Below are 27,511 nucleotides of genomic sequence, written 5' to 3'. Positions count from 1 at the left end.
ATTGTGATACCTCCAGTTTTGTTCTTTTTCAAGACTACTCTGGCTATTTGGGGTCTTTTGTGGTTCCATACAAATTTTAGGACTCTATGTTCTAATTCTCTGAAATAATACTATTGGTATTTTGATAGGGATTGCATTAAATACATAGATTGCTTTGGGTAGTATGGACATTTTAACAAAATTAATTCTTCCAATCCATGATCATGGAATGTATTTCCATTTGTTTATGTCATCTTCATTTCTTTCATGAATGTTTTTATAGTTTTCAGAGTACAGGTTTTTCACCTCCTTGATCGTTTATTTCTAGATATTTTAATACTTTTGGTGCAATTGTAAATGGGATCATGTTAATTTATCTTTCTGCTACATCATTAGTGTATAGAAACACTACCGACTTCTGGGTGTTAATTTTGTATGCTGGAACTTTACTGATTTCATTTACTCTCTAGAGTTCCTTGGGTTCATCTATTTGGAACTCTTTTTGCTTCTTAAACTTGGATGTCTATTTCCTTCTTTAGGTTAGAACAAGTCAGTTCTTATTTCTTCACGAGTTTTCTGCCTCTTTCTCTCTTCTTCTGGTACCTCTATAATGCAAATGTTTGTTCATCTGATATTGCCCAAGAGATCCCTTAACCTTTCCTAATTTTTTAAAAATTATTTTCTTTTTTTGCTATTCAGCTTGGGTGCTTTCCATTCACTTGTTTGCCAGATTACTGATATATTCTTCTGCATCCACTAATCTGTTGATTCCCCCTAGAGGATGTTTTGTTATTGTATTCTTCAACTGTGATTAGTTTTAAATTTTTTTATCTCTTTATTGGAGGTCTCACTAAGTTCTTCCACTCTTATCCCCAGCCCAGTGAGCCTCCTTACAATCATTTTTTTTTTAATTAGGCATATTGCTTATCTCCATTTCATTTAGTTTTCTGAGATTTTGTCATGTTGTTTCTTTTGGAGAATATTCCTCTGTCTCCCTGATTTGCTATATACTTTGTGTTTCCATTGATTAGGTGGAACAGTTCCTTCTGAACTTCAAGGAATGGCCTTGTGTATGGTCATTCCTTATATAGATTATGTGTTTTTAGTCACTTTTCCTGGCTGGCTGGAGATGTGGCTGGCATGGGCAGGGGTTCCTGGGGCTCTCCACACAGTGGGTGCTCTAGTACAGCAGCTAAAGCTTAAGTGGGCATGGATTATGGAGTCCCTGTGCTCTCTACACACACAGTGGGTCCCCTGGCAGGATAGCTAAACTGGATGCAAGCTGGGGTGTCTCAAAACTCTACATGCAGAAGGTGCCTTAGCAAGATAAGTAAAGCTGAAGTGTAAACCACCATGTTCCAGGACTCTCCACACAGAGTACCCTGGAGAGGTGGCTAGAGCTGAGGTGGAGTAGAGGCTGTGGGGTCCTGGGGCAGTCTGTGCAGGGGGCACCCTGGCAGGACAGGTAAATCTAAAGTGATTGTGGGCCACTGTGGTCTCTGAGCTCTTTATGCAACATGTGCCCTGACAGGATGGCTGAAGCTAAAGCAGTTGCAAGCTGGGTTGTCCCAGGGCTCTCCACACTGGGGCTGCCCATGCAGGATAGCTGAAGCTGAATGGGGTAAAAGCTGGGGTGTCCCTAAGTGCTCAGCACAGGGGGTGCCCTAGTTACATGACTGAAGCTGAGGCCAGTGAGAGTAGGAGTGTTCTCATGTGTTCTACACAGGAGGTACCCTGCTGGTGGGGTGAGTGGAACCAATGCAGGCAGGGGCCAGGGGTTCTCAGGGTACTTCACACTGGGGCACCCTGGCAGGGCAGCTGGTTCCAAAACCAGAAGGTTCCAGAGCATGTTGAACCAGGGGTGCCCTAGCAAGCTGCCTAAAGCTGAAGTGGTATGGGCCTGGAGTATTCCAGGGTGCTTTGTGCCTGTGTCTCCTTGACACAAAGGCTGGAGTGGTAGTGAGCACTAACCAGGGGTATCCTACTGTGCACTGCGCTTTGGCCTCCTTGGTGGGACAGTTGGGGCTGGTGCAGGCTAGGGGCCCAGCATTCACTGAGGTGGCAGGCCAGTTAGGGAACCTGGATTGTACACTAGTCTATGCTTTCAAGGTGCAGGGGGAACACAGACTATATCCATCAGCCCTTCCCACCCAGAGAGAATTTCAGTAGCACCCTTACCACTTGATTGAGCTCTAGGGCTGGCTCTTTTATATGGTAATTATTCTTTTAAACCCTGGCCTTTTTAAATTTTATTATTCTTCAAGATCACTCCTGCTGTTTGGGTTTTTTTGTGGTTCCATACCAATTTTAGGATTGCCTGCTAGTTCTGTGAAAAATGCTACTGGTATTTTCATAGGGATTGCATTAAATCTGTACATTGATTTGGATAATGTGGACACTTTCACAATGTTTTTTCTACCAATCCATGAACATGGAATATCATTCCATTTGTTTGTATCATCTTCCATTTCTTTCATCAAAGTTTTACAGTTTGCAAAATACAGGAGGGCACCTGGCTGGCTCAGCTGGTAGAGCATGTGACTGTTGATCTCAAGGTTACAAGTTCAAGCCTCATGTTGGGTGTAGAGATTACTTAAAACCAATAACAATAAAAAGTACAAATCTTTCACCTCTTTGGTTAAGTTTATTCTTAGGTATTTTATTTTTGGTGCCATTGTAAATGGGACTGTTTTCTTAACTTCTCTTTCTGCTACTTCATTATTAGTGTATAGAAATGCAACAGATTACTGTGTATTGATTTTGTATCCACTGACTTACAGAATTCAATGATCAGTTCTGGGTTTTTTTGTTTGTTGGTTTGTTGTTTTTGGTGGAATCTTCAGGATTTTATATAGATAGTATCGTTTCATCTGCAAATAGTGAAAGATTTTTTTAATCTTCCTTATCAATTTGAATGCCTTTTATTTATTTTTTTTCTTTGATTGCTGGGCTAGGAATTCCACTACTATGTTGAGTTTTTCAGCATTGAGTATGATGTTGGTTATGGTATTTTTGTATATCGCCTTTATTATGTTGAGGTATGGTCCCTCTAGATGTACTAGCGCTTTAATCATGAATGAATGTTGTGCTTGGTCAAATGCTTTTTCTACCTCTGTTGAGATGCTCATTTGCTTTTTATCTTTTCTTTTGTTGATATGATGTATCACACTGGTGAATACTGAACCACTCTTGCATCCCAAAGATACACGTCACTTGATTGTGGTGAATGATTTTGATGTAATGTTGGATTCAGTTGGGAAATATTTTGTTGAGCATTTTTGCATCTATGTTCATCAAAGATATTGGCCTCTAGTTCTCTGTAGTATCCTTATCTGGTTTTGGGAGCAAGGTAATGTTGGCCTCATAGAATTACGTTGGAAGGTTTTCTTCCTCCTCTTTTTTTGGAATAGTTTGAAAAGAATAGGTATTAACGCTCTTTTAATGATTGGCAGAAATCACCTTTGAAGCTGTCTAGTCCCGGACTATCCTGGTTCACTTTGGGGAGGTTATTGGATTCTAGGAATTCATCCATTTCTTCCACGTTGACCAATTTGTTGGCCAATATTTTTTCATAATATTCTTTTATAATCCTCTGTACTTCTGTGGTGTCAGTTGTTACTTTTCCTTTCATTTCTGATTTTACTTGAGTCCTCTTTCTCTGTCTCTATTAGGTTGGCTAATGGTTTATCAATTTTGTTGATCTTTTAAACCAATCAGCTGTTGGTTTCATCAATCTGTTCTATTATCTTTGTTTGGTTTTTTGTTTCTATTTTTTAAAAAAATTCTTCTCTTAATAAATAAAGAAGAAATTCTTCTCTTAAATAAAGGAAATCTTTATTATTTCCTTCCTTCTACTGGTTGTGGGTTTTGTTACTTTTCTAGCCCCATTAGGTGTAAGGTTAGGTTGAGATTTTTCTTGCTTCTTCAGGTAGGCCTATATATCTATAAAGATCCCTCTGAAAATAATTTTTGCCCGCATCCCAAAGATTTTGGACCATTGTGTTTCATTTTCATTTGTCTCCATGTATTTTTTTTTAATTTCCTCTTTGCATTGTTGGTTGACCCATTCATGTTTAGTAGTATGTTATTTAACTCCATGTACTTGTTTTCTTTGCAGATTTTTTTCTTGGTGTTTATTTCTACTTTAACAGCATTACAGTCCAAAAGATTCATGGTGTGACTTCAATTTTTTGAATTTGTTGAGACTTGTTTTACAGCTTAATATGTGATCCATTCTGAAGAATGGTCCATGTACCCTTAAAAGAATGTGTATTCTGCTATATTAGGATGGAATGTTCTGAATATATTTGTTAGATCCATACAGTCCAATGTGTCACTCAAAAGCCATTGTTTCCTTGTTTCTTTTACATCAATCCATTGATGTAAGTGGGATGTTAAAGTTCCCTACTATTATTGTACTTCCTTTGTGTTTGTTAAAAGCTGATTTAAGTATATGGGTTCTTCCATGTTGGGTACATAAATATTTGCAATTATTTTATCTTCCTGTTGGATTTTTCCCTTTAAGATTATGTACTATCCTTCATTGTCTTTTGTTACAGTCTTTGTTTTAAAGTCTATTTTGGGGGCACCTGGGTGGCGTGGTGGGTTAAGCGTCCAACTCTTTGTTTTGGCTCAGGTTCCGGTATCTCAGTACTGTGAGATCAAGCCCCATATCAGGCTCTGTGCTCAGCGCAGTGTCTGCTTAAGATTCTCTTCCCCTCTCCCTGCCCCTTCTGCTTGTGTGCTCTCTCTCAAATAAATAAATCTTAGATTAAAAAATAATAAAGTCTATTTTATCTTGGGGTGCCTAGGTTGCTCAGTTAGTTAAGCAGCTGGTTCTTGATTTTGGCTCAGGTCATGATCTCAAGGTCCTGGGATTGAGCTCCACATTGGGCTCCATGCTCATCCAGGAGTCTGCTTGAGGATTCTCTCCCTCTCCCCTCTCACAACTTGTGCACTTTCTCTCTAAAATAAAAAATTAAAAAAATTTGTCTGATACAAGTGTTGTTACCCCAGCTTTTTTTTCACTCCCATTTTGCATGATAAATGCTTTTCCATCCCTTCACTTTCAATGTTCACATCTTTAGGTCTGAAATGAGTATCTTATAGACAGCATATAGATGGGTCTTCATTTTATCCATTCTGTCACCCTATGTCTTTTGATGGGAGCATTTAGTCCATTTACATCCAAAGTAATTATTGCTGATATGTAATTAATGCCCTTTTACTTGTTTTATGGTTGTTTGTAGTTCTTCTCTGTTCCTTTCTTCTCTTACTCTCTTCTCTCATGGTTTGCTGGCTTTCTTGAGTTATATGCTTGGATTCTTTCTCTTTACATGTTGCTTATCTATTACCTGCTTTTAATTTGTGGTTACCATTAAGCTTATATGTAACACTTATGCATATAGTAGTCTGTATTAATGGTTTGAAACCATTGTAAAAGCACTAAAATTTTACTGTTCTCCTCCCAATATTTTACATATATAGTGTCATATGTTCTTTCATTCTGTGAATGCCTTACTGATTTTTGATATACTTAATTTTACTGCTTTTGTGCTTCCCACTTTTTTTTTTTTTACTGCTGCTTAAAAGTATTTCATTTCAAATCAAAGGGTCCCATTTTAATATATCTTGTAAGGCTGGTTTAATAGTGATGGATTCCTTTAACTTTTGTTTCTCTGAAAAACTCTTTAATCTCTTCTATTCTGAATGACAGCCTTGTTGAATAAACTATTCTTGGTGTTAGGTTTGTTTGTTTCCTTTAGCACTTTGAATATATCATGCCACTCCCTTTTGGCCTGCAAAATTTCTGCTAAAAAAAAAAAATCAGCTGACAGCCTTATGGGGTTTCCCTTATAGGTATCTGCTTTTTGTTTTGTTTTCTCTTGCTGCTTTTAAAATTCTGTCACTACTTTTTGCCATTTAAATTACTATGTCTCTTGGTGTGGAACTCCTTCGGTTGGTTTTATTGGGGGCTCTGTGCCTTGTGGATCTGGTTTTCTGTTTCGTTACCCAGATTAAGCTATTATTTAAATAAATTTTCCACCCCCTTTTCTCTCTCTTTTCCTTCTGGGATCTCTATAATGTGAATGCCATTACACTTGATGGTGTTAATGAGTGCCCTTAATTTTTTTCTCATTTTTTATTTATTTTTTCTCCTGTTCAGCTTGAGTGCTTGCCATTATTCTGTCTTCCAGGTCACTGATCCATAATTTTCCTTCCCCTGGTCTACTACTTATTCCCTCTACTGTATTTTTAATTTCATTTATTTATTCATCTCTTATCGCTTTCATTTTTTTATGTTTTCCATCTCTTTGTTGAAGGTGTCACTGAGATCCTCCACTCTTTCCTCAAGTTCAGGGAGTATCTTTATGACCATTACTTTAAATTCTCTATGAGGCAATTATCTCCATTTTGGCTAGTTCTCTTGCTGAGATTTTGTTCTTTTCTTTCATTTGGGACATATTCTTCTGTCTCATTTTGTCTAAAACACTCTTAGTGTTTCTGTGTGTTAGGAAATTCAGCTACATCTCCTTCTCTTGAAAATAGTGGCTTTATGAAGAGGTCCTGCAGTGCCTTGCACTGCAATGTCCCCCATTCACCAGAACGTGACACTTCAGAGGTGTATCCTATGACTACTGCATGCACCCTACCACTGTGTCTGAGCCACATTTGCCTTCATTCCAGTTGGCTCAATGGCTCTCTTTTCCTCTTGTGGGAAGCGATTGCTCCTTCTATTAAAGGACCAGGCTGGGGCCACCTTGAGCTTGAGTTGGATCAGACCAGGCATTTTCCAGAGCCACAGTAGCACCTCAATGCTGTCCCCAGAGAAGCTTTCGCTGGTGGGCACAGCCTGCATTCAGAGATGTCTGCTCCTGGCCCACTGCTATGGCTACAGTCAAACTGGTACATATGTGTTTTTTGTTTTTTGATTTTTCTCCTCCATAGTGCAGGAGTCACTTTGAAGTAGTGCTAGTGCCTATCTGGGCTGCTTGCACACTGCTATACTTTGGTGCAGCTTTGGGCGCTCTCCAGCCAAGGGCATGCTGAATGGGGCAGGTCCACAGAGAACACAGTGGTTAGACATCAGTGTTTGCAAGGTTTGTGCAAGTCTACTGTAAGAGGAGTCCTGTAGCTGCTTTGCAAAACTCCTGCCAAGGCCAGGTCAGAGGAGGAGGTGGGTCCATAGGAAAATGCAGGGGCAGGGTGAGTAGTGTTAGCATATTTGCACTGGTCGTCTGTGGGAGGGGACCTGTGGCTGGCTTTGGAAAACTATTGAGGACTGGTTTGAGTGGGTGTGGTCAGGCCACTAGCTAGGTGGAGAGTAATCAAGTTGCACCGGTTTCTGCAGGTAATCTTGTATCTAGGCTGGGGGATAGTGCAAGGAAATGGTGCCACCCACTCTTTTGTTCTTGGAATAGTCTCCCAAAGATCCCTGACCCTCTACTCTAGCATATGTTCTGAGATTAGTATATAAATCTTCCCATACACCCTAGGTGTTTTTCAAACTGCTGCTTCTATACTGCATCAAAGGGGAGCTGTTATGCTGGTTGCTTTAAGGGTGGGGACCCAGTTTCCTATAGCCCTCTGGCTCTCCCACAGCTAAAATGGCTGATTTTTAAAGTTTCAGGTGTTAAGCCCCAGTGATTATGAAAACTCATGAAATTAAGACCCTCTGGTTTTCAAAGCCAAATGTTATGTGGATTTGTCTTCCCAGTGAGGCTCCCCTGTGCCTGGGGTGTCTGGTGTGCTCCTCTCCCCTCCATATGTGTGACATTCCTCCACAAAACACACATTTGCAGGTCAGTTTGGCTCCCAACAAGACCTCTGCCCTTCCTACCCTCTTCAAAATGGTCTCTTCTCTACATTTAGCTGTGAAGAGTCTGTTCTGTCAGTCTTTGGGTCATTTCCTGGGTTATTTATACTTAATGGGTGTTATCTACTTGTATCTATGGCATGAGGTGAGCTTAGGATCCTCCTACTCTGCCAACTTACCAGGAAGTTTCTCCTACTGTTTTTTTTCACTTGTATTCCAAGATATTTTCCACTGGAATTTATCTTAATAGACACATTCAAGCACCTACAATTTGTCTACAATTATAATTTGCCTAAATATTGCTGTAGTTCTGATCTGATGCCAGTGAAGTGGAACTTCAAAATCTAAAGGAGCCAAAATAACCCATGAGGAAAAAGTGTCCCCCGTCTCTAGGCACACAGTGTCTGCACATGTGAAAACTGGCATGTAGATTCAGTGTTAACTGAAGAATGACAAAGAAAACATCTTATGGGTGGCAAGAGTAAAAAAAAAAAAAAAAATCAGTTTCACAGACATCAAAACAATCAAACTGTCCTATACTTTTCCTTTAAAAAAATAAGGAAATTTTTTCCCCAAGTTTCTCCTTTCCTCTTAACACATTTTGCCCATTCCCTACTGCCCACCCCTCTGGCAAATATTGTTTGTTCTCTTTACTTACGGGTCTGATTCTGATATTTGTTTATTCATTTACTTTTTTATACTCCACATATGAAATAATTTGGTATTTGTCTTTCTCAGTCTGAATTATTTCACTTAGCATTATACCCTCTAAGTACACCCATGTTGCTGCAAATGGCAACTCTTAATTCTTTTTTATGGCTAATATATATATACACACACATATATATATATATATATATATATATATATATATATATATGATTTTATATACAGACACACTACATCTTCGTTCTCTATTCATCTATGATGGACACTTAGGTTTCGTCCATGTCTTGGCTATTTTAAATGATGCCGCAATAAACTTAATGGTTCATTTATCTTTTAAAATAGTGTTTTTGTATTCTTTGGGTAAGTTCCCAGTAGTGGAATTACTGAATCCTAAGATATTTCTATTTTTAATTTTTTGAGGAAACGCCATACTGTTTTCTAAAGTAGCTATACCAATCTGCCTAACCACCAACAGTGCACAAGTGTTCCTTTTTCACCAGAACATCGTAGCCAGTATTTGCTATATCTTGTCTTTTTGATTCTAGCCCTTTTGACAGGTGTGAGGTGATATCTTATTGTGGTTTTGACCTGATTTCCCTGATGATTAGTTGCTGCTGAGCATCTTTTCATGTGTCTGTTGGCCATCTGGATATCTCCTTTGGAAAAATCTCATGACTTCACAGTGAGGACCTGAATGGTCAGGTCTTCTGCCCATTTTTTGGGTATTCAGTTATAGAAGTTCTTTATATATTTAATTTTGGATATTAATTCAGATGTATCATTTGCAAATATCTTCTCCCATTCATTAGACTACGTTTTTGTTTTTTTGATAGTTTCCTTCACTGTGTAAAAGCTTTTTTTTTTTTTTAAGTTTTATTTTGGTGTAGTCCTGATAGTTTAATTTTGCTTTTATTTCCCTTGACTGAGATTCATCTAAAAGAACATTGCTAAGGCCAATGCAAAGAAATTACTGTTTGTTTTTCCTCAGTGTTTTATACTTTCAGGTCTCCCACTTAGATCTTCAATCCATTTTGTGTTTATTTTTTTGTATGGTGTAAGAAAACAGTCCAGTCTTTTGCATGTTAACGTCCACTTTTCCCAGAACCATTTATTGAAGAGAGTCTTTCCCACAATGTATATTCTTGTCTAATTTTCATAGATTAATTGACCATATAAAGCATGGGTTTATTTCTGAGCTATTTTCTTCCATCTGTCCAAGTATTTTTGTGGCAGTACCATACTGTTTTCATTACTACTTCTTTGCAGTGTATCTTGAAATCCAGGATTTTGATACCTATCAGTATTGTTCTTTTTTTTTAACGACTGAGCCACCCAGGCACCCTTAATATTGTTCTTTTTTTAGATTTTATTTTACTATGTTAGTCACCATACAGTACATCACCAGTTTTCGATGCAGCGATCCACGATTCATTGTTTTCATACAACCCCCAGTGCTCCATGCAGTACGTGCCCTCCTTAATACCCATCACTGGGCTAACCCATCTCCCCACCCCACTCCCCTCCAAAACCCTCAGTTTGTTTCTCGGAGTCCATAGTCTCTCATGGTTTATCTCCCCCTCCGATTCCCCCCCCTTCATTTTTCCCTTCCTTCTCCTAATGTCCTACATGCTATTCCTTATGTTCCACAAATAAGTGAAACCATATGTAATTATTTTTCTCTGCTTGACTTATTCACTTAGCATAATCTCCTCTAGTCCCATCCATGTTGATGTAAAAGTTGGGTATTCATCCTTTCTGCTGGCTGAGTAATATTCCATTGTATGTATGGAGCACATCTTCTTTATCCATTTAACTATTGAAGGGCATCTCAGCTCTTTCCACAGTTTGGCTATTGTGGACATTGCTGCTATGAACATTGGGATGCATATGGTCCTTCTTTTCATACATCTGTGTCTTTGGGGTAAATACCCAGTAGTGCAACTGCTGGGTCATAGGGTAGCTCTATTTTTAATTTTTTGAGGAATCTCTACACTGTTTTCCATAGTGGCTCTACCAACTTGCATTCCCACCAACAGTGTAAGAGGGTTCCCTTTCACCATAACCTCTCCAACATTTTTTTCTTGCCTTGTCAATTTGTGCCATTCTAACGGGTGTAAGGTAGTATCTCAATGTGGTTTTGATTTGAAATTCCCTGATGGCTAATGATGAACATTTTTTCATGTGTCTGTTAGCCATTGTATGTCTTCTTTGGAAAACTATCTGTTCATGTCTTCTGCCCATTTTTTGACTTGTTTTTTGGGTGTTGAGTTTGAGAAGTTCTTTATAGATCTTGGAAATCAGCGCTTTGTAGTGTCATTTGCAAATATCTTCTCCCATTCTATGGGTTGCCTCTTTGTTTTGTTGACTGTTTCCTTTGCTGTGCAGAGGCTCTTTATCTTGGTGAAGTCCCAAAAGTTCATTTTTGCTTTTGTTTCACTAGCTTTTGGAGATGTATTTTGAAAGAAGTTGCTGTGGCCGATGTCAAAGAGGTTACTGCCTATGTTCTCTTCTAGGATTTTGATGGATTCCTGTCTCACATTGAGGTCTTTCATCCATTTTGAGTTTATCTTTGTGAATGGTGTTAGAGAATGGTCGAGTTTCATTCTTCTGTCCAATTTTCCCAGCACCATTTATTGAAGAGACTTTTTTCCATTGCATATTTTTTTCCTGCTTTGTCAAAGATTATTTGACCATAGAGTTGAGGGTCCATATCTAGGTTCTCTATTCTGTTCCATTGGTCTATATGTCTGTTTTTGTGCCAATACCATGCTGTCTTGGTGATCACAGCTTTGTAATATAGCTTGAAATCGGGCAACGTGATGCCCCCAGCTTTTTCTTTTTCAACATTTCCTTGGCGATTCGAGGTCTTTTCTGATTCCATACAAATTTTAGGATTGTTTGCTCCAGCACTTTGAAAAATGTCATTGGAATTTTGATCGGGATGGCATTGAAGGTATATAGATTGCTCTGGGTAGCACAGACGTTTTAACAATGTTTATTCTTCTGATCCATGAGCATGGAATGTTTTTCCATCTTTTTGTGTCTTCTTCAATTTCTTTCATGAGTGTTTGTAGTTCCTAGAGTATACATCCTTTACCTCTTTGGTTAGGTGTATTCCAAGGTATCTTATGGTTTTGGTGCTATTTTACATGAAATCGTTTCTCTAATATCTCTTTCTACAGTTTCATTGTTAGTGTATAAGAAAGCAACTGATTTCTGTGCATTGACTTTGTATCCTTCCTCATTACTGAATTGGGGTATTAGTTCTAGTAATTTGGGGGTGGAGTCTTTTGGGTTTTCCACATGAAGTATCATGTCATCTGTGAACAGAGAGAATTTGACTTCTTCTTTGCCAGTTTGAACACCTTTGTTTCTTTTTGTTGTATGTCTGCTGTTGCTAGGACTTCTAGTACTATGTTGAACAACAGTAGCGAGTGGGCATCCATTACATGCTCCTGATCTTAATGAAAAGGCGCTCAGCTTTTCTCCATTGAGGATGATATTCACTGTGGGTCTTTCATAGATGGATTTTATGAACTTGAGGAATGTTCCCTCTATCCCTATACTCTGAAGAGTTTTAATCAGGAAAGGATGCTGTATTTTGTCAAATGCTTTTTCTGCATCAATTGAGAGGACCATATGGTTCTTCTCTCTCCTCTTATTAATGTGTTCTATCACATTGATTGATTTGCAAATGTTGAACCACACTTGCATTCCAGGGATAAATTCCACTCGGTCGTGGTGGATGATCCTTTTAATGTATTGTTGGATCCTTTTAGCTAGGATTTTGTTGAGGATTTTGGAATCCATATTCATCAGGGATATTGGTATGAAATTCTTTTTGATGGGGTCTTTGCCTGGTTTGGGGATTAAGGTAATGCTGGCCTCATAGAATGAGTCTGGAAGATTTCCTTCTGTTTCTATTTTTTGAAACAGCTTCAGTAGAATAGGTATTATTTCTTCTATGAATGTTTGGTAGAATTTCCCAGAGAATCCATCAGGCCCTGGACTCTGTTTTTTGGGAGGTTTCTGATCACTGCTTCAATCTCGTTACAGGTTATTGGCCTGTTCAGGTTGTCAATTTCTTCCTGTTTCAGTCTTGGCAGTTTATAGGTTTCCAAGAAGGCATCCATTTCATCCAGGTTGCTCAGCTTATTGGCATATAGTTGTTGATAATAATTTCTAATAATTATTTCTATTTCCTTGGTGTTAGTCGTGATCTCTCCCCTTTCATTCATAATTTTATTAATTTGGGTCCTTTCTCTTTTCTTTTGGATAAGTATGGCCAATGGTATATCATTCTTATTAATTCTTTCAAAGAACCAGCTTCTAGTTTTGTTGATCTGATCTACTGTTTCTGGTTTTTAATTCATTGATATCTGGATATCTGCTCTAATCTTAATTATTTCTCTTCTAATGCATGGCTTAGGCATCGTTTGTTGCTTTTTCTCTAGTTCTTTAAAGTGTAGAGTTAGTTGGTGAATTTGGGATTTTTCTATTTTTTTGAGTGAGGCTTGGATGGCTATGTATTTCCCCCTTAGGACTGTCTTTGCAGTATCCCATAGGTTTTGGACCGATGTGTTTTCATTCTCATTGGTCTCCATGAATTGTTTAAGTTCTTCTTTCATTTCCTGGTTGACCCAAACATTCTTGAACACAGTGGTCTTTAGCTTCCAAGTGTTTGAATTTCTTCCAATTTTTTTTCTTGTGATTGAGTTCCAGTTTTAAAGCATTATGGTCTGAGAATATGCAGGGAATAATCTCAATCTTTTGGTATTGGTTGAGACCTGATTTGTGACCCAGTATGTGGCCTATTCTGGAGAAAGTTCCATGTGTGCTCGAGAAGAATGAGTATTCTGTTGTTTTAGGGTGAATGTTCTGTATATATCTATGAGGTCCATCTGCTCCAGTGTGTCATTCAAAGCTCTTGTTTCTTTGTTGATTTTCTGCTTAGATGATCTGTCTGTCGCTGAGAGTGGAGTATTGAGGTCCCCTACAATTAACGTTTTGTTATCAATCTGACTATTTTGGTTAACAGTTGCCTTAGTTAGATGGCTGCTCCCATGTTGGGGGCATATTTATGATTGTTAGATCTTCTTGTTGGATAGACCCTTTAAGAATGATATAGTGTCCTTCTGTGTCTCTAACTACAGTCTTTAAAGTCTAATTTGTCTAAGAATTGCTACCCCAGCTTTCTTTTGAGGTCTGCTGGCATGGAAGAAGGATCTCCATTCCTTCACTTTCAGTCTGGATGTATGTAGATTCAAAATGAGTCTCTTGTAGACAGCATATGGATGGGTCCTGTCTTTTGATCCAATCCGCAACCCTGTGCCATTTTATGGGAGCGTTTAGGCCATTCACGTGGAGAGTGATTATTGAAAGATATGAATTAATTGTCATCATGTTGCCTGTGAAGATGCTGTTTTTATAGATTGTCCCTGTAAATTTCTGTCGTATATCACTCTTGGGGTCTTTCTCCTTTTATAGAACCCCCCCTTAATATTTCTTGCAGGGCTGGCTTAGTGGTCACATATTCTTTCAGTTTCTGCCAGTCTTGAAAGCTCTGCATCTCTCCATCCATTCTAAATGACAGCCTTGCAGGATAAAGTGTTCTTGGCTGCATGTTCTTCTCATTTAGTACCCTGAATATGTCTTGCCAGGCCTTTCTGGCTTGCCAGGTCTCTGGGGATAGGTCTGACGTTATTCTGATGTTCCTCCCTCTGTACGTAAGGAATCTCTTCCCCCTAACTGCCCTTAAGATGATTTCCTTGGTTCTAAGATTTTCAAGTTTTACTCTTACATGCTGGGGTGTTGGCCTGTTTTCCTTGATCTTGGGAGGGGTCCTCTCTGCCTCTAGGACATGAATGTTTGTTTCATTCCCCAGATTACAGAAGTTCTCAGCTACAATTTGCTCATATATATCTTCTTGCCCTCTCTTTCTCTCCCCCCTCAGGGATTCCAATAATTCTGACACTGGAATGTTTCATGGTGTCACTTATTTCTGATTCTATTTTCATGGATTCTGACTTGTTTTTTCCCTGGCCTCCTCTTTTCCCTTTTTGTCTATTAAATGGTCTTCTAGGTCACTAATTCATTCTTCTGCCTCACTTACCCTACCTGTTAGACTATCTAGATTAGATTGGATCTCATTGATAGCATTTTTAAGTTCTGCCAATTCAGCTTTCATTTCTGCCCTTAGAGACTCTATGTTGTCATTAATTGATTTCTCTGTTCTAGTTATTGTCTTCACAATTGCTAGCCTAAATTCCATCTCCAACATCTTGGTTATATCTGAATCCATTTGTAAGTCTGTGGCATAAGTCAATAGTCTCTGAGTCTTTCCTATTTTGGGTTTTCCTCCTCCTAGTCATTCTGTTGAGGGGTGGTTGAGGGAATGTATAGAGTCCAAATTATTGACCACAAACCAAGCAAGATGTACCTGTTTTAGAGGGACCTTAGGGTTGATGTCCTCTTGTTTTCCCAGCCTGTCTTCTGGTGAAGGGGCCTGCCGCATTGTTACTCAGGCTACCCTGTTTGGGCAGAGTTGCCCTGCCCTTTGTGGCGGGGGATGGGCTCAGTGAAAACCGTTTTTTGGGGGCTTTTGTTCTCTGGTGGCTTTCCCTGGCGGCTTTCCACTGTCTCTTCCAAGAGTCAGAGCAGAGGAGACCATTTTCAACCCTCTGCCTCAGAGCAGAGAGATCACAGTTTGTTCTTTAGTGAGCTCTCCAGGCCACACTGTCTCCATTTCTGTCTGTGCTGCTATAAACTGCAGCGTCCTGAGTTGTGCACCTCTCAGCAGTGCTCCCAGTCCTCGCCTTCCAGGTTGGGGCACATCTCTGCCCTTTGTGCTTCTAAAACCGCCAGCCGCCCCCAGTTTGCACGTATGGCCCTGCTGCTCGTTTCATTCTGGGCTGCCCTAAAGTCTCTTTCCCCATTGCTACCGGTCTACAAGTCTGTGCCTGGTCCCCAGCATGGGAGGCTATCGCTCACAGGCAGTGTAGGATCCCAACGGCTCAGCTCCCTCACCCTCCCATTTAACCTCCAATATCTGCCCACGGAATCACGGCTCCCCACTTCGTACCAAGAAACCCACCACCTGCGATATTGTGTTTGTAGAGATCCAGATCTATCTTCTTTCTTACATCTCAGGCTGATTTCATGTGTGTTCAGAGTGGTCTGGCAGAGATCCAGCTCAATTCCGGGGACCGGTTAGAATAGGTTCCCTACTCCTCCACCATCTTCCCCCCACAATCTTTGTTTTTCTTTTTTAAGACTGTTTTGACCATTCCGGGTCTCTTGTGGTTCCATATAAATTTTGCTATTATTTGTTCTAGTTCTGAAAAGGAGAAACGGCATTCTTTTGTTTTTATTTTCTTGATTATTTATGTGAAAGAGAGAGCGAGCAAGCACAGGTGGGGGAGTTGTATAGGGAGAGGGAGAAGCAGACTCCCTGCTGAGCATGGAGCCTGATGCAGGGCTCCATCCCAGGACCCTAAGATCACCAGCTGAGCCAAAGGCAGGTATTTGACTGAGCCACCCAGGCACCCCTATTTTATTTATTTACTTGAGAGAGAGAGTACAAATGGGGGTAAGAGCAGAAGGAGAGGAACAAGCAGACCCTGTGCTGAGCGGAGAGCCCAATGCAGGGCTCAATCCCACGACCCTGAGATCATGACCTGAGCTGAAACCAAGAGTCAGACACCCAACCTCCTAAGCCACCCAGGTGTCCTTGAAAGGTGGCATTCTTATGGACCTTGAAACTAAGCTTTTTATATTTAAGGAAGCTATTGCTTTTGTGCAGAAATTGCTGTTAAGCATTCACATTTTCAAATTCAAAAAGATTGAGGTAAAATACAACTGTGTACTGAAGGAGCATTGCTTGTAATACACAGCTTCAATGCATACACATTCAAAAGCTACCATTTAATCCTATTTTGTGGCATGTACTATGAACTCGGCAGAGAATTCAACCAAACATAAATAAAAATAATTTGTATCCTGTTATTTCTGATAAAAAGTTATGAATACATAAGCTTTCACACTCACATGCAAACTCATACTATACCAGAAAAAAATCTGACATATTTACTGCTTAAAAATAAACCTGATTTCCCTTTGAGGTAGAAGCTAATCCCCATTTCTGAATGTTCTGAAAGCCACCCACAAAGGAATTACTCCCAGTGTTCTAGGTTTCATTATGATATCCCTAAATAAAGCAAAGTTAATTAAGTCATAGTAGTACTGCAGGTATATCCAATATTGAGGTTATTAACAACCTGGTTTCAAATCTATGTACCTGAAGGATCATCCCGATATAGTGATAAATATACTGATTTATGTAAATCTGTAATTTTAATATTTCCATCAATATTGAAAAAAATCTGTTCCCTAGTGAAAAAAGTACTAGTTTTTAGCTTTGAGACAAATGAACAATAAGGTAATATTGGACTGAACATTGGTAAAAATCAAATCAATACTTAAAATAAGAAAAGAGCATGTGAAAGCTAAGTTCCCACCTTACAGATAAAATCAAGAAGGTGATTTTTTTTTTAAGATTTTATTTATTTATTTGAGGGAGAGAGAATGAGAGAGAGCACATGAGAGGGGGGAGGGTCAGAGGGAGAAGCAGACTCCCTGCTGAGCAGGGAGCCCGATGCGGGACTCAATCCAGGGACTCCAGGATCATGACCTGAGCCGAAGGCAGTCGCTTAACCAACTGAGCCACCCAGGCGCCCAAGAAGGTGATATTTTTAAAATCATCTCAATTATGAAAATAATAAAATTTTGTTTCTGCTCTGGTTTAATATTTTTGGTTTCTTATCAAAGTTACCTACATTCCTTGTATCATTATTTGACATTCATCATTTTTTTCCATTATAATGCTGCTAAAATAGGTTTCTACTTTTTTTAAATTTAAATATCACATTTTATCTCATTTTCAGATGTGGACAAGGATGGAAAGGAAATCGATGCCACATTAAGGTTAACACTTCCCCTGAAGATTTCACATACACTAATAGTAGGTGACATTGTGACTAAATAATTGTTTAAATTTGGAGTTTTAAATGTTTTTCACTGCATATTCATCTTTTTAATTGGTTTGAAATTCCAGATATATGGGCTCTCCTGTGCATTGGACTAGCTTTCCTGATGATTCATACTATAATCGCAGTTGTGTGTTTTCTTGCAAACAGAAAAGTACCAGTCAGGTAAGTGATGCCTTTGATTGCTGAATAAAATATACCGTGGCAGAACAATTTTCTGAAACATTTCATTTGCTTGATTTTTCTTTCACTGCATTTACATGCAGGTAACTGTAGTGTTTCTGCTTTGTGGATTTATTTCTTTCTGGGCAGAATATAGGAGCTACTTAACAATAATCATTCTTCTTTTTTCAGTAAAAAGCCTTAAGTTTACTTTTCACATTATGTTAAAAGGAGTTTTGATGACAAAAAGAAAGGGAACGTGGCATTCTCCACAGATCAAAAGACATAAGGGGATGAGTGTCCCACGTGTTGGTGGTGTCTGGGGAAGGCAACAGAACTGCAAAAGAAATGCTTTCTTGGCCTTCCAAGTGAACTCTAAACATCAGTGTTTCAGGTCAAGACTCCCAGGTTCTAGGTGATATACAGAACAGAGACCAGGAGCTGCTGTACCCAAAGGAACTCATACAAAACTAAGAAGACCCCAATTACTGGAGGGAGAGAGTCTGGTAGGATAGTGGAGTAGGAGGATCCCAAGCTCACCTCCTCCCATGGATACACCTAGATAACAGCCACATCAGGGCAACTAACCCAGAAAATGACCCAAAGACTGGCAGAACAGGCTCTGTACAGTTAATTCTAGAGCAGTGGCCACATCAAAAATGGCAGGAGGGACAGAGAAACAGTCAAGAACGAAACTCCCACATGATTAACCACAAACAGGAGGTACACCACAATCATGAAGCCAGAAGAGGAACAGACCCCACACCAGGCACCCCAGACATGAGGGACCTGCATTGGAAAAACAAGTCCCCGTAATATTTGGCTCTGAAAACAAGTGGGGCTTAACTTTTGGAGTTTTTATAACTAGCAGAGCTTAAAACTGGGTACTTCAAAAATCAGTAGGTTGTACTCTGGAAGAGCTGGACAGCAATAGAAAACTGAGTCCCCATCCTTAAAAATAGAACATAACAAACAACCCTGCCAAAATATAGCAAAGCAGCAGCAATCTGAAAATTACTTGGGGCATGCATGAAGTAGATTTCTTTACTAATCTCAGAATGCATGCTGCAAGGGCAAGGATTTTTAGGAGACTTATCCAAGAATATAAGAGCTGGCAGGTGACATTTCTCCTCCCTGCCAGCTTAGATAACCAGACAGCTTCAAGAATGAACATGAGCACTCATTATCTAGCTTGCTAACACTGTATACCCTACCTGAAATTCTCCTATGGATCTGCCCCCATCATACCCACCCAACTGGGCAGGAGCCACTCCAAAGCAGTGACTGTCAAAACTCATTCTACAAGTAGCCCTGCTAGGAACCAGTAACATTCCCCATCTACCCTGCTAACACCACATGCCCTGCATTCTACAGCAGATCCATCCCATTCAACCTGCTCCACTGGGGAGGAGTCCCTCCATCGCAGCTTCTGACAAGTATTATCCTGCAATCAACTACAACAGTGAAAAGCACCACTCCAAAGGGACTCCTGCTCTGGGGAGAGGGGAAAATAACCATATACACCAGTTCCACTGCAGCCCCAGCAGGGGACTAGGGACAGACATCTGATCAGACTGCCACCACCACCCACCAATAAAAAACTCACAGGGAGCAGCACAAGGAAAAAGCCCTGTAGTTCAGGGTCACTGCAACCCTAACAGACTGGGGGCAGATATTTGGTCTCACTGAAGACCCCATTCACCAATGAAAACCTCTCAGGGAACAATGCAGGAAGAACGTCCTACAATTTGATGCTACCACAGCCCCAGCAAACCGGCTGATGGCAGGCATTTGGTCTGAACCAACTTAAAGCCCAAGGCAACCACAGATTGGCCCCTTAACAGCACAAGGACCATACCCTACCCAGAATAGAGAAAGGGGGCCTTTGTAGCCAACTGGACAGAAGACAAACAAGGCTCAGCCACAACAGGGTGCATGCTATACATAAAGGAAACAACTCTGTAGCGACAGGCTCTGGTGAAGAGGGAGCAGTGCTCTAAAACGCACCACAGGACGTCTTCTTCGTAAGGCCACTAATTTTAAATCAGAAGACATAAATGATTTTCCTACTATAGAGTAATAAACACAGAGATAAACAAAATGAGACAGAACAATAGGTCACAAATGAGAGAACAGGACAAAATCACAGCAAAAAAACTAAAGGAAAAGGAGATAAGCAATATGCCTAACAGAGAACTCAAAGTAATGATCATAAAGAACTTACTGGACTAGAGAAAAGAGTGGAGGATCTCAGTGAGGCTTTAACAAAGAGATAGAAAACATAAAAAAAAAGACCCAGAGATGAAGACCTCAATAACTGAAATTAAAAATACACTAGGTGAAATGAACAGTAAGAGGAAGCAGAAGAACAGATCAATGACCTGGAGGACAGAATAATGGAAAACAACCAGCTGAACAGCAGAAAGAAAAAGAATAAGAAAAATTGAGAATAGGTTAAAGGAACTCAGCAACATCATCAAGTGTAATAACATTCACATTATAGGAATCCAAGAAGAAGAGAGAGAAAAGGAGGCATAAAATTTATTTGAAGAAATAATAGCTGAAAATTTCCCTAATCTGGGAAAGGAAACAGAAATCCAGATCCAAGGGGCAGAGAGAGCCCCCAACAAAATCAACCCAAGGAGGTTCACACCAAGACATATAATAATTAAAATGGAAAAAAAATATTGATAAAAAGAAAATTTCAAAAGCAACAAGAGAACAGAAGACAGGTACCCCATAAAGCCTCTTTTTTAGCAGAAACTTTGCAGGCAAGAGAAGGGCATGATCTGTTGAAAATGCTGAAAGGGAAAAAAATCTACAACCAAGAATACTGTATCCAACAAGGCTATCATTCACAATACAAGGGCTGATAAAGAGTTCCCAAATAAATGTTAAAAATGCTCATCACCACTAAACCAGTCATACAAGAAACGTTAAAACAGAGTCTGATTGGAAAGAAAATGTCATAAACAGAAGATAAATTTGAAAAGAGAAAATTTTCATACACAAATACAAACATAATAAAAATTACCAGATTTGGAGCACCTGGCTGGCTCAGTCAGAAGAGCATGCAACTTTTGATCTCTGAGTTGTGAGTTCAAGCCCCAAGCTGGGTGTAGAGAATAAATAAACTTTAAAATAAACAAATGTACATACTAGATTAATCATATATAACACAAGTACAGAGGTTAAAACACAAAAGCAGTAAAATCAATTATATCACTAAACATTAGCAAGTTATTAAAAAATAAAAGGATGCAAAGTATGATATCATATACATAAAACATGGAGGGGGGTAAAGATGTTGTGCTTTTAGAATGGGTTCCAACTTAAGCAACCATCAACTGATGTAGATTTCTATACGCATAGGATATTATACAGCAACCCAATGGTAACCAGAAATTAAAAACCTGTAACAGATATGCAAAAACATAAAAAGAAAGCAATTCAAGTATATCACTAAAGAAAGCTAGCACACCACAATGGAAGAAAGCAAGAAAAGAAAGAAACAGGGAAGAACTACCCAAACAATAAAACAAGTAACAAAATGTCAGTAAGTACATACCTATTGCTAATTACTTTGAATGTAAATGAACTAAAAACTCCAATCAAAAGACACAGGGTGACTGAGATAAAAGAGCAAAACTTATGTATAAGCTGCCTACAAGAGAATCACTTCACACCTAAAGACACGTGCGAATTGAAAGCAAAGGATGGAAAATCATTTACCATGCAAATGAAGCAAAAAGAAAGCTGGGTAACAGTACTTAATAGCAGATAAAATAAACCTTAAACAAAGACTGGTAACAAGAGACAAGGACACTACCCAGTGATAAAGGGAACAATCCAACAAGAGAATATTAACAATTGTAAATATTTACACACTCAACATGGAAGCACCTAATACATAAAAAAACTATTAAGAGACAATAAGGATTAAACTGACATTAATATAAACTGACATTAATATAATAATAGTAGGGGACTTTTAACACCTAACTTACATCGATGGATAAATCATCCGGACAGAATATCAACAAGAAAACAGTGGCTTTGAATGACACATTGGACTAAATGGATCTAACAGATATATTCAGAGAACCCCATTCAAAAACAACAGAATACACATTGTTTCCAAGGGCACATGGGACATTCTCCAGAATAGATTGTTAGGCTACAAATCAAGTCTCAGCAAATTCAAAAGAACTGAAATCATATCATGCATCTTCTTTGACCACAACAGTATGAATGTATAAATCGATCACAAGAAAAAATCTGGAAAGAACACAAATACATGGAGCCTAATGACACGCTTCTAAACAGCAAATGGGTCCAAAAATCTTTGAGATGCAGCAAAAGCTATTCTAAAAGGGAAGTTTATAGCAATATAGGTCCACTTCAAGAAGAAAAATCTCAAATAAGCAACCTAACCTTACACCTAGAGGACCAAGAAAAAGAAAAACAAAGCCCCAAACCAGCAGAAGGAAAAAAATAATATTAGAGCAGAAATAAATGAAACAGAGACTGAAAAAAAAATAAGAGAACAGATCAATGAACCAGGTACTATTTTTTTGAAAATATCAACAACACTGATATACCTTTAGCCAGACTCATCCAGTAAGAGAGAGGACTCAAATACATAAAATCAGAAATGAAGAGGAGAAATACCCATTGAAACCACAGAAATACAAACAATAATAGAGATTTTGAAAAATTATATGCTAACAAATTGTTCAACCTCGAAGAAATGGATAAATTCCTAGGAACATAAAACCTTCCAATCTGAATCAGGAAGAAATACAAAATTTGAACAGACTGAATACTACCAATGAAATTGAATCAGTTCAATGAGATACCACCTCACACCAGTCAGAATGGCTAAAATTAACAAGTCAGGAAATGACAGATGTTGGCGAGGATGTGGAGAAAGGGAAACCCACCTACACTATTGGTGGGAATGCAAGCTGGTGCTCTGGAAAACAGTATGGAGGTTCCTCAAAAAGGAAAATAGAGCTACCATATGACCCAGCAATTGCACTACTGAGTATTTACCCCAAAGATACAAATGTAGTGATCCAAAGGGGCACATGCACCCCATTGTTTATAGCAGCAATGTCCACAATAGCCAAACTATGGGAAGAGCCTAGATGTCCATCAACAGGTGAATGATTAAATAAGATGTGGTATATGTATACAATGGAATATTATGCAGCCATCAAAAAAACCCCAAATCTTGCCATTTGCAACTACGTGGATGGAACTAGAAGATATTATCTAAGCGAAATAAGTCAATCAGAGAAAGACAATTATTGTATGATCTCACTGATAAGTGGAATTTGAGAAACAAGACAGAGTATCATAGGGGAAGAGAGGGAAAAATGAAACAAGACAAAACCAAAGAGGGAGACAAACCATAAGAGACTCTTAATCTCAGGAAACAGAGTTGCTGGAGTGGAGGGGGGTGAGAGGGATAGGGTGGCCAGGTGATGGACACTGGGGAGGGTATGTGCTATGGTGAGTGCTGCAAACTGTGTAAGACTGATGAATCACAGACCTGTTCCCCTGAAACAAATAATACATTAAATGTTAATTAAAAAAAAAAAAGAACTTGTATCAGTAATCAAAAAACTCCCAAAAAACACAGGTCCAGGAAGAGATGGCTTGAAAGGTGAATTCTATCAAATATTTAAAGAAGAGTTAATACCTACTCTTCTCAAACTATTACAAAAAAATATAAGATGAAGGAAAGATTCCAAATTCATTGGACAAGGCCAGCATTACCCTGATACCAAGACTAGATAAAGACACTACAAAAAAAAGGAAACTACAGGCCAATCTCTGTAATGAACATAGTTGTAGAAATCCTCAACAAATATTAGCAAATCAAATCTGATACATTAAAAAAATCATTCAGGCTAAAATTAAAAAGTCAGGAAATGACAGATGTTGGCGGGAATGTGGAGAAAGGGGAACGCTCCTACACTGTTGGTGGGAATGCAAGCTGGTGCAACCACTCTGGAAAACAGTATGGAGGTTCCTCAAAAAGTTGAAAATAGAGCTACCATACGATCCAGCAATTGCACTACTGGGTATTTACCCCAAAGATACAAATGTAGGGATCCGAAGGGGTACATGCACCCCAATGTTTATAGCAGCAATATCCACAATAGCCAAACTGTGGAAAGAGCCAAAATGTCCATCGACAGATGAATGGATAAAGAAGATGTGGTGTGTACACACACACACACACACACACACACACACACACTGGAATATTATGCAGCCATCAAAAGGAATGAGATCTTGCCATTTGCAACAACATGGATGGAACTGGAGGGTGTTATGCTGAGTGAAATAACTCTATCAGAGAAAGACAAGTATCATATGATCTCACTGATATGAGGAATTCTTTTTTTTTTTTTAAAGATTTTATGTATTCATTTGAGACACAGAGAGAGAGAAAGCATGAGCAAGGAGAGAGGCAGAGGGAGAGGGAGAAGCAGGCTCCTCATTGAGCCAGGAACCCAATGTGGGCCTCGATCCCAGGACCCTGGGATCATGACCTGAGCCGAAGGCAGGCGCTTAACCATCTGAGCCACCCAGGTGCCCCTGATATGAGGAATTCTTAATCTCAGGAAATGAACTGAGGGTTGCTGGAGTGGGGGGGGTAGGAGGGATGGGATGGCTGGATGATAGACATTGGGGAGGGTATGTGCTATGGTGAGCGCTGTGAATTGTGCAAGACTGTTAAATCACAGATCTGTACCTCTGAAACAAATAATGCAATATATGTTAAGAAAAAAAAAAAAGAAGATAGCAGGAGGGGAAGAATGAAGGGGGGGAAATCGGAAGGGGAGATGAACCATGAGAGACGATGGACTCTGAAAAACAAACAGGGTTCTAGAGGGGAGGGGGGTGGGAGGATGGGTTAGCCTGGTGATGGGTATTAAAGAGGGCACTTTCTGCATGGAGCACTGGGTGTTATGCACAAACAATGAATCATGGAACCTTACATCAAAAACTAATGATGTAATGTATGATGATTAACATAACAATAAAATTTTTTTTAAAAGATGAGCATAACAAAAAAAAAGGAAGTAATCAAGGAAACAATACAGTAAACTTAAGGTGTTCCTCTTAATATTATAGAGGAGTTTCTGCCTATTGGCGAGTAATTTGTTAAAGTTTGGTGTTGGGAAGTAAGTTTTCTGAGATTTCCCAAATGTCTGAGACTAGGTAGCTCTTACTGTGATTCCCACAGCACATCACATCGCTGGAGGAATAAAGTGCAGTCCCTATACAAAAAAAAAAAAAAAAAAAAAAAAAAAAAAAAAAAAATCATTCACCATGATCCAGTGGGATATATTTCAGAGATAACAGTGGTTCAGTATTTACAAATCAATCAGTGTGATCTATCACATTAACAAGAGCAAGGATAAAAACCATATGATCATCTCTATAAATGCAGAAAAATCATCTGAGAAAGTATGATTCCATTCATGATAGAAACTCTCAATGTAATGGGTTTAGAGGGAACATACCTCAACATGATACAGGCCATATATGAAAAAAACACAGTGTTAACATCATACTCTGTGGTGAAAAACTGAGAGCTTGTCCTCTAAGACCAGGAATAAAACAAGGATGTCCACTCTCACCAATTTTATTCAACAAAGTACTGGAAACCCTAGCCACAGCAATCAGACAAGAAAAGAAATACAGGCATCCAAATTCATAACAAAGAAGTAAAACTTTCACTATTTGCAGATGGCATAATACTATCTATAGAAAACCATAAATACTTCAAAAAACTACTAAAACTGATAAATGAATTTGGTAAAGTCACAGGATACAAAATTAACATACAGAAATCTACTGAATTTCTATACACTAATAATGAAGTAGCAGAAAGAGAAATTAAGAAAACAATCCCATTTACAATTGCACCAAAAATAATAAAATACCAAGAATGAACTTAACCAAGGTGAACTTCCTTACTCTGACAACTCTTAACAAATTCATGAATGAAATTACAGATGACAGAAACAAATGGAATGATATTCCATGCTCATGAATTGAGAGAACATTGTTAAAATGTCCATACTACCCAAAGTAATCTACAGACTTAAAGCAATCACTTTCAAAATAACATCATTTTTAACAGAACTAGAATGATCCTAAAATTTATATGACATCACAAAAGACCCCAACAGCCACAGTCATCTTGAAAAAGAAGAAAACTGGAAGTATCACAACCCCAGATTTCACGATATACTACAAAGTTGTAGTAATCATAACAGTATGATACTGGCACATAGATCAGCAGAACAGAATAGAGAGCCCAAAAATAAACCATGCTTATATGGTCAATTCATCTATAACAAAGGAGACAAGAATATGCAATTGGAAAAAGTCTCTTCAATAAATGGTGCTGGGAAAACTGGACAGTTACATGCAGAAGAATGAACCTGGACCACTTTCTTACACCATACAAAAAAATAAACTCAAAGTGGATTGAAGATCTAAGTGTGAGACCTGAAGCCATCAACTTTGTACAGGAAAATACAGGCAGTGCTTTTTTTGACACATTTTTCTGGATATGTCTCCTCAGGCAAGAGAAACAAAAGCAAAATTAAGCTACTGGGATTGTTTCATAAAAAAGGCTTTTGCACTGCAAAGGAAATAACTGACAAAACAATAAAGTAACCTACTGAATGGGAGAAGATATTTGCAAATGATGCATCTGATAAGGAGTTATCATCCAAAATATATCAAGAACTTTTATAACTCAACTTCCAAAAATAATCTGGTTAAAAATGGGCAGAGGAGGGCGCCTGGGTGGCTTAGATGGTTAAGCGTCTGCCTTCAGCTCAGGTCATGATCCCGGGGTCCTGGGATCGAGTCCCGCATCGGGCTCTCTGCTCCTTGGGAGCCTGCTTCTCCCTCTGCCTCTCTCTCTCTCTCTGTCTCTCATGAATAAATAAATAAAATCTTTAAAAAAAAAAAATGGGCAGAGGATCTTACCTCAGTGTCAGGTCATGACTTTTTTCCCAAAGGAGATATCCAGATGGCCAACAGACACATGAAAAGATGGTAAACATCATCTAATCATCAGGGAAATGCAGATCAAAACCACAATGAGATATCACCTCACACCTAGCAGAATAGCTAAAATAAAAAAAGACAAGAAATAACAAGTGTTGAGGAGGATGTGGAGAATGAGGAACCCTCATACACCGTAGGTGCTAATGCAAATTGGTACAGCCACTGTAGAAAACAGTATGGGGGTTCCTCAAAAAATTAAAAATAGCATTACCCTATGATATAGTAATTCCACTAGTGAGCATTTATCCAAAGAAAACAAACACTAATTTGAAAAGATATACATATCTCTATGTTTACTGCAGCATTATTTACAATAGCTAAACTATGGAAGCATCTCAAGTGTCCATGATAGATGAATGAATAAAGAATATGTGATATATGGGCACCTGGGTGGTTCCATCAGTTAAGCGTCTGACTCTTGATTCAGCTCAGGTCATAATCTCAGGATTGTGAGCTCAAGTCCCACGTCGGGATTTGCACTCAGTGTGGAGTCTGCTTGGGATGTTCTCTGTCTCCTTCGCCCTCTCCCTCCCATTCATGCTCACTCTCACTCTCTCTAAATAAAATCTTAAAAAAAAAAAAAAGATGTGACACACACAATGGAATATTTCTCAGCCATAAGGAAGAAATAAATCTTCCCATTTGCAGTAACATGTATGGATCTAGAGGGTATAATGTTAAGTGATATAAGTCTGTCAGAGAAAGACAAATACCATATGATTTCACTCATATG

General features: G+C 38.9%; 1 protein-coding gene across 1 annotated transcript in view; it reads left to right on the top strand.

Moving 5' to 3' along the window:
- Positions 1-27,511, top strand: part of MALRD1 (MAM and LDL receptor class A domain containing 1) — a 790,469-nt gene that overhangs the window by 735,006 nt on the left and 27,952 nt on the right. The window contains exons 38-39 of the mRNA XM_064590300.1: positions 17,407-17,483; positions 17,577-17,673. Of these exons, the coding sequence (XP_064446370.1) occupies positions 17,407-17,483; positions 17,577-17,673 (174 nt within the window). The remainder of the gene's footprint in view (positions 1-17,406; positions 17,484-17,576; positions 17,674-27,511) is intronic.

The sequence above is a fragment of the Mirounga angustirostris genome, unplaced genomic scaffold (genome assembly GCF_029215605.1).
Source record: "Mirounga angustirostris isolate CCGP_5_RB_7025 unplaced genomic scaffold, mMirAng1.0.hap1 SCAF_5, whole genome shotgun sequence".
Classification (NCBI taxonomy): Eukaryota; Metazoa; Chordata; class Mammalia; order Carnivora; family Phocidae; genus Mirounga; species Mirounga angustirostris.
The sequence above is the reverse complement of the archived record's forward strand: the minus strand, read 5'-3'. Positions and strand labels throughout refer to the sequence as shown.